The sequence below is a fragment of the Anopheles aquasalis genome, chromosome 2 (genome assembly GCF_943734665.1).
Source record: "Anopheles aquasalis chromosome 2, idAnoAquaMG_Q_19, whole genome shotgun sequence".
Lineage (NCBI taxonomy): Eukaryota > Metazoa > Arthropoda > Insecta > Diptera > Culicidae > Anopheles > Anopheles aquasalis.
Window position 1 is genome coordinate 42,087,501 of NC_064877.1, and position 7,500 is coordinate 42,095,000.

Below are 7,500 nucleotides of genomic sequence, written 5' to 3' on the forward strand. Positions count from 1 at the left end.
GAAGAAGAAGAAGCCGGCCCGCAAGGTGGCCGCCCCCCGGACGCTCCTGGATAGCGAGAACTCGGAGGATGGCTTGGTTTCGGAAGCAACACCAACGGTCGCCACCGAGGAACCGATTCCGGAGGAGATCAGTGCCGATGCTTAGGCCTTGGCCCACAGCTGATCTGTGTCTGTGTGGGAGTGTGTGTGTGTGTGTGTGTGTGTTTGTGTGTCGGTATGAATGTGTGGTCAGCTTCCCTTTCCACCCCTCAGCGCCATGCAGACTTCCTAGACGTAAATAACCGACAGTTGGAGTGTTTCGCCCCCCCCCTTTTTTACGTTTTTCTTTTATGATTTCGTGGCCGTGAAACGAAGGCCACGTAGCGCTAATATGTATTAAACGAAAACGCAGAAGAATTGTTACACAACTTGTTATTGCTCTGATACTCTGTAACACTCGGAATGTACTTAACCTCCCCCCGTTCCATCGTTGAATAAAAGTCGTTTCTCATTTTCATATGACACCTCGGTGATTCGTGGCCTTCATTTCCCATTCATCTTCGGTAATCTACACTCCATCAGCATCGCCAGTGCCTTCACAGTGCGATAGCCGTCGATCCAGCTTCGACTCGGTGGCGTCGTCCTCGCACGAGCATCGATCGCGATCGTGCGAGTCCTGCGAAAGTGCCATCAGTGTGCAGGCGGTGGAGCAGCAGCTGCGCCAGATGCAGAGGCAGCTGAACGAGATCAGTGTGATCCCGATGCAGATTCAGGCAACGTTAAGTTTTCTCACGAAAACCCTCTCCCAGTTTGCCCCACCCGAGCTGCAGATGCAGCTTCCGGAAACTCTGCGTGATTCTGGTAGCCCCCAGCATCAGCATCAGCAGCAACCTTCGACAGAGGAAGCAGAAAGCCATTCAGAAACGACGCTGGAACATACGAATGCGATCGGCAATAGCGAGCCTGCTGATCAGCAGGAGGAATACGCCATCACACTGGAAAGCTTGTTCGATGAATCGGTAGTTGTGGAAACAATTCCGACGGAAAAGGATGGCCAGGAAGATGACGAAGAGGAGTCTGAGCCCGAGATTAGTGAGGAGGAGCGATTAAGGATCGAAAAGATGGAACGTGTCATCAAACTCCAGAAAACGTGGCCCTGGAGTCAACAGGAGAAGCCGATTCATAAGTATGGAGTGATTTTACCTGCGATCTTGTTGATCGAGTGAATAATTGATTGATTGTTCCTTTTTTTTTCAGGCGATCCAACTGCCATTTGGTTCCGAGTGTCGCGCTGGAACGTTCGAGAATAAAACAGATCACGGAGCGAGAAACGTTACCATTCTACAAGCATGGTTTGTTGCAGCGTGCTGGGCACTGACGATTGGTTTGGAAAATAAATGTTTGAGTATTTTATACTCTGTCACGTGTTGATTTTCTTTAACGTTCGAATTTCCACTCCCAAAACCCAACGGTCCATTTGAACTGTTCGCCTGTACGACTGCTCGAATTATGTCGACCAACTGCTCGACTGAAACTGCGTGATTTTCTGATCGCTTCGAGCAGTTTGTTGGGCCGCTTTTGTTTTGGTTTGAGGTTATAAATCCGAGAATTCAGACGCTACAAAAAGTGCATTCGACAGGTGACATTCAAAGCACGCGGTTGATAAAGTCTCAAGTAAAACAGAAAAATCCGAATAAATCAAGATAGTAAAGGCGACGGACACCGTTTTGTTGGTAAAGTAAGTTTGAAGACATCCGAATAACAAAAAGATTGTGAAAAAGAGGTCTTAGGAAGAAGGCGATGGGGGTTTTAGACCCCGGGGGGGGTGTCCCCCTGAGAAACGAATATGCTATACTCGCAGACGCTCCCCATGGGAAAAAAAGGAAAAAAACCGTACAGCAAATCCCCCTAGACGACGTATACCCGGTTGACGGAGAAATGATAATGCTGATGGAAGCTGCTGAAGATGGAAAAAACCTCTCAAACGTGAGCCCTTTCCTCTTGGCAAAGATGATCGAAACAGCTATTGGCGGAAAACCGGTGGAAGCCAAAAGGCTCCGTGACGGTAAACTCTTAGTGAGAGTGAAGAACGACAAGCATGCGAAGAAGCTGGAACTGATTAAAAAATGCGTATGGGGGAAGGAATCAATCCCGATCAAAGTAAGTGAACACCCCTTTCTAAACCTATCAAAAGGGGTTATAAGGTGTGACGACATACTATTTATGGAAGAGGAAGAAATCCGAAAGGAGCTACATGAACAAAACGTCACAGAGGTCCAAATAATCAAAAGAAAGGACAAGGATGGCAAATTAGTAAACACAAAACAGGCCATACTAACGTTCAAATCGATGCGAATCCCAACGAAGATCGATTTTGGACTGTACCCAGTAAAAGTAGAGCTGTACATCCCAAGGCCGATGCGATGCACAAGGTGCATGCGCCTGGGTCACACGAAGAAAAGGTGCCGTGGACAGCAAACATGCGGCAAATGCAGCCAACAAATGCACGAAGGGACATGTACAGAGATGAAATGTGTGGTTTGTAGTGGTAAACACCACACCCTGGATAAGAATTGTCCAGTTTACCTGGATGAATGCGAAATCCAGCGAATCAAAGCGGAGAAAAGAATCCCATACAGCGATGCCCGACGTATGAGAAGGGAAGCATGTCCCACAGCCCCAAGAGTATACACAACAAACATGAGCTATGCTAATACGCTCAAAGTCGCACAGAAAGAGAGCACACCAGTAGAATGCACGGTATCGTCCAAGGTGACAGAAAAAGAACCAACAACAAGCACAAACACAAAAATTACGAAAGAACAAGACCCACGTGATGGTATCACGCAACTGGAAAAGGAAAGTAATATGGAAACAGAAAACACCAAAATCAAGAAATCCAACAATCGGTACGAAGAAAAAACGTACAATACAGAAAAAGAAACGAAAAAGAACAAAGAAATAGAAAATATGGACAATGAGAATGAAGGTACACCTGATCAGGAGTACCATGTCAATGAAGCTAAATACACACATGAGGCCAAAGGTCACAATCAAAGAATAAATCAAGCTAGAATAGAAAGCAAAGAACTTTACAGATTGGTCGAGGAGACAACCCCAATCAAGCAATCATAAAACAAAAAATAAAAGCCCAAACTACACAAGGGTGAAGAAATGAATCCAAATAATAATAACAACAATGACGATCAAAGTAATGCAAACTAACATACAAGGATGGAGGACTAATAAAGATGAAGTCACTAGAGTGGCTATTATGGAAAAGGTAGACATCATATGTCTGCAAGAAACTTGTATGAAACAAGAGGACACCCTACAGATGAAAAACTACCGCGTGATTGCGAACAACAGAGCAGACGGTTATGGAGGGAGCGCGATTGCTATAAAAAAATGCTACAAGATCGATAACATCAACAGGATCAGAACAAATGAAAGCATTCAAGCCATAGCTGCGACTATAGGAGAGCTAGACATGTACATAGTGACAGTCTATGCGAGCCCGAGAGCGCCGTTAGCTCACTTCAAGAACGCAATATGTTCCATAATAAAACAATCAGCAGAAAATGAGCACAAAATCAAAATTATTGCAGGGGACTTCAATGCGCACCACACCATCTGGGGGGATGACATATCAGACTCCAGAGGGGAGGCGCTACTAGAAGAAATTAACGAATCGAACCTCATGCTGCTAAACAACAAGGAAAAAACTTTCATAAACCCGGACAGGTCAAAAAGAGACACAGCAATAGACCTCACAATAATACCAGTGGCAATGTATCTAAACACCCGAAGAGTCGTGAAAGATGATCACATAGGAGGTAGTGGGCATCGTATCATAATTACCGTGATAGACAAGCCAAACAAAGAAAACAAAACTGTGATACTAAATGCAAGGAACATGGCGCGTGATATAGAGGCCCTACCAGAACCTGATGCTTTCAACCTTAAAACATTCACCAAAAGGCTCAACCAAATCAAGGAGGCAAATACCAAGATCACAAAATTTACCCCCAAAACCTGGTGGGAGTCTGAGGTAGAGCGGGCATGGGAGGAAAAGAACTCTGCACAAAAGGCCTGGTACAAGAACAAAACCCTGGAAAGCCAAATGGAGTTTAAGAAGAAGCTTGCGCTCTTCAGATTCCTAAAGAAACAGAATAGAAACAAGAACTGGGAGAAGTGGCTGTCCAAGGCAGACGAACAAAAATCATGCAGTGAATTATGGCGGCTGATAGCCAAATGCAAGGGCACAAAACAGAACTACGTTAACATCAATATAATACATAACAACGTAGAAAGCGCCAAAAGGTTCATGAAGGACAACTTCCCTGGGAGAAAAACGGATCATATAACAACAATAAGATCATCCGACAACTCCGAAGAGCTCATTAACCTGGAAAAATGGAAGAACATAATAGCAAGAAAAAAGAACACTGCTCCGGGAACAGATGGGGTAACTTACAACATGCTTAGAATGCTAAAAGATAATATTGCCAAATGCGTGATCAGTGACATTAACGAAAGATGGAGAATAGGGAAGATTGGTAAAGGGCTAAAAACGATAAAAATAGTAGCCATAGGTAAACCAGGAAAAGACCCGATGGTAACGGATAATTACAGACCGATAGCGTTGCTGCCCACCATCACAAAAATAGCCAACTCAGCCGTGCTTCAAACACTAATCAGTGTCTCTAACAAACACCACCTTGTACCATCGACATCTTTTGGTTTCAGAAAGAAGAGATCTATACACACGGCAACCAACCTCCTGGTAAATGAAATATTCAAGAACAACAGAGAAAGAAACGTTACAGCAACCATATTTGTCGACATCAAAAGTGCATATAACAGTGTAAACACCAACAAGTTAGTTAGAATACTACAGGCTGGTATGGTGCCGGATAACGTAGTCAGGTGGATTGGAGACTTTCTGTCGAATAGAAAGTTGGAAATTCTAGCCGGAAAAGAAAGAGTTACCAGAGTAGTATCACAAGGGCTCCCGCAAGGAGACGTCTTATCTCCAACATTATTCAACTTGTACACTGCAGAATTTCACAAAATCAACTCCGGAGGTAAACTCAGTTTGATCCAGTATGCGGACGACTTCGTGATAATCGTTACGGGGTCATCGCGGGAAATCCAGAATGAGCTCCAACACAAACTGGACATATTCGCGAATACAGCCAAGGCCCTAGATCTTGAGATAAACACCGAAAAAACTAAGATAATGACTTTCCCAAAGGACGTAAACCTCACCATAAGAGCAAACGATCGTCTGATCGAGAGGGTAAAGGAATATAAGTTCCTAGGAACTACAATTGATCAAGGTCTAAAATTTCATAAGCACACTCTGGGCGGAATACAAAAAGCACAAAAAAACCTGAACATCATTAAAATGATCTGCAATAGAAATAATCACGTGTGCCCCTCAAAGGCTATGCAGGTTCATAAGGCAATCATTAGAGGTCCTATGGAATTCGGAGCAACTTTAAAAGCGAACGGAAATAAAAACATCCTAAATAAAATAGACACCATCATACATCAATCGCTCCGAAAAATAACGGGATGTACTAGGACCACGCCAATCAACACCCTCATGGCGTTGGCGGCCGGGGTCCCATCACGAATAAGAAGGAAGTACCTGATTGCGAAAGAGACAGTTAAAACCATTGCTTATTCCGTCAACAACAGGATTCAGCTAAATGGGATAACAATAACAAATACAAACAGAAGACTCTCGGCACAGGAACAGACGGCAATAGAGATGGGAGCCATCATGAGAAGGATCCCCATAATGAGCATAAATGAACACATACGAAGCGATATCGAGATTCTCACAGAAATACCTGGGCTAGTGGGTAGAAAAAAGGATACGATCCCACTAGTGGCGAAGCAGACAGTCTGTGATCATATAAGAAAGGCAGCTAAAGACCGACCACAGATCTATACGGATGGCAGCGTGACTGACACTGCATGCGGTATAGGCTTTGTCATACAGCAAGCAGGGGTGGCAAGTAAACGGGCATACAAACTAACCAGATGCGTAGCAATCAGCACAGCTGAGCTCACAGCAATCGACCAGGCGCTCCAACTAGCGGTTACAAAAAACATTCGGCTACCAATCATATTCACCGATAGCAAAGCGGCATGTGAAATTCTGAAAAAGGCGCTAGAAAGCGAATATATCGATGAAACAACCAACAGAATACTCAACAACTGCAAGGACACCGGAGCTGCTATACATTGGATACCCAGTCATGTGGGTATTCCTGGAAACGAAGAAGCGGATACACTAGCTAAAGAAGGAACAAGGTGCAACAGAATCATCAATAACAAGGATAGCTTTAAGGACATCATTATGGAGTTAAAAAACCTTATGACGGAAGAGGCGAATCTGTGGTACGCCGACTACAGCATAGAGAAGGGAAGAACACTCTTCAAAGTACAAGAAGAGATCACACCAAAAATTTGGCACCAAAAGACCACCCTTAAAGCTAAAGATATCAGGATCATCAACAGGTTAATCTCCGGACATGATTACAGCAAATACTGGCTGGCAAAAATGAAGATAGTTAACAGCGAAAACTGTGAGACCTGCGATGCGCCCGAGACAGGTAGACACAAGACTTTCCACTGTGTGAGATACGGAGAGGAGAGACGCAAACACAATATCACCGAGGAAAAATTTGAAAGAAGCTGGAAAGAAAAGAAGATAGCGTACCTTAAATCTGTAGCCAAGTTCGTAACCGAAAACAAAATCAGCCTATAACCGAAATTATGTCCTAACTGATTTGAGCGACTTACCAAACAACATTCAACCACCGAGACGGCCCGGTATAAGGTTCGGGCTCTATCGCCGACTTCCGGAAAGAAAAGTCCGGTAAGCGCAACAATCAACCGGTAGGTCGCTCAAGTCTTGGGACGGACAACATAAACAGATCAGAAGATGACAGAAATGACAGCATGAAAGACAACAAAAGAAAAGGAAGAAGTCAAAGATAAACAACCGAAAAACCCGTTCCTCAACGAAGAAAACAACAACAGAACACCCAAATACAGCAGAGAGTAACAAAGAAAATTGGGACATGTGGCCACAGTAGCCGGTCCTCTAAAAATAGCAGAGGTCTATATCTCCAGGATAGCTTGCGAAGGCCCAGGAAGCTGGATTCAAGAGCCTTACTGGAGTAAATCCTCAACGAAGGTGAAGAAGAAGAAGAAGAAGCTACAAAAAGTGGGAAATTTTTAACTTTTTCCAACTATTTCCTGCGTGTTTAGAACAGATTGCCGTTGTCGTTCTCGTTGGAAAAGTCGCCAGGCATACATCTTCGTTGTAAGAAATGTAAGAACTAATCGGATAAGAGGAACTGGCAGAATCTAATCGCCGGTTTCTTCCGCAGGGCTATGGCAAAACCGAAATCAGAGCTCACGCCAGAGGAGCTGGCCAGACAGGAGGAGGAAGAGTTCAACACCGGGCCGCTGTCCGTGCTAACACAATCGGTCAAAAAC

General features: G+C 44.3%; 3 protein-coding genes across 6 annotated transcripts in view; all 3 read left to right on the plus strand.

Annotated features, from left to right (window-relative positions):
- The window catches only part of LOC126569535 (PDZ and LIM domain protein 7-like), a 4,649-nt gene extending 4,148 nt beyond the window's left edge, over window positions 1–501 (plus strand). For all 4 annotated transcript variants that reach the window (XM_050226705.1, XM_050226704.1, XM_050226703.1 and 1 more), the window contains one exon: window positions 1–501. This exon is cut by the window's left edge and continues 271 nt beyond it. In XM_050226705.1, the coding sequence (XP_050082662.1) occupies window positions 1–145 (145 nt within the window). In that variant the 3' untranslated portion in view covers window positions 146–501.
- A 134-nt stretch (window positions 502–635) lies between these two features.
- On the plus strand, window positions 636–1,384 carry LOC126569539 (uncharacterized). Its single transcript, XM_050226708.1, has 2 exons — window positions 636–1,165; window positions 1,237–1,384. Exons 1-2 carry the CDS (start codon window positions 705–707, stop codon window positions 1,355–1,357), a joined length of 582 nt encoding a protein of 193 aa, XP_050082665.1. The 5' UTR covers window positions 636–704; the 3' UTR covers window positions 1,358–1,384.
- Window positions 1,385–1,571: 187 nt separating this feature from the next.
- The window catches only part of LOC126569540 (probable small nuclear ribonucleoprotein Sm D2), a 6,225-nt gene continuing 296 nt past the window's right edge, over window positions 1,572–7,500 (plus strand). Inside the window, exons 1-3 of the mRNA XM_050226709.1 lie at window positions 1,572–1,595; window positions 7,216–7,333; window positions 7,392–7,500. The exon at window positions 7,392–7,500 is cut by the window's right edge and continues 296 nt beyond it. Coding sequence (XP_050082666.1) covers window positions 7,332–7,333; window positions 7,392–7,500 — 111 coding nt within the window. The 5' untranslated portion in view covers window positions 1,572–1,595; window positions 7,216–7,331. The remainder of the gene's footprint in view (window positions 1,596–7,215; window positions 7,334–7,391) is intronic.

Bases quoted from the DNA above. Each gene is read 5' to 3' on its own strand.
- LOC126569539 (XM_050226708.1), top strand. From the start codon at position 705: ATGCAGAGGCAGCTGAACGAGATCAGTGTGATCCCGATGCAGATTCAG. The intron at 1,166-1,236 runs GTATGGAGTGAT...TTTTTTTTTCAG, and splicing joins CAGGAGAAGCCGATTCATAA to GCGATCCAACTGCCATTTGG.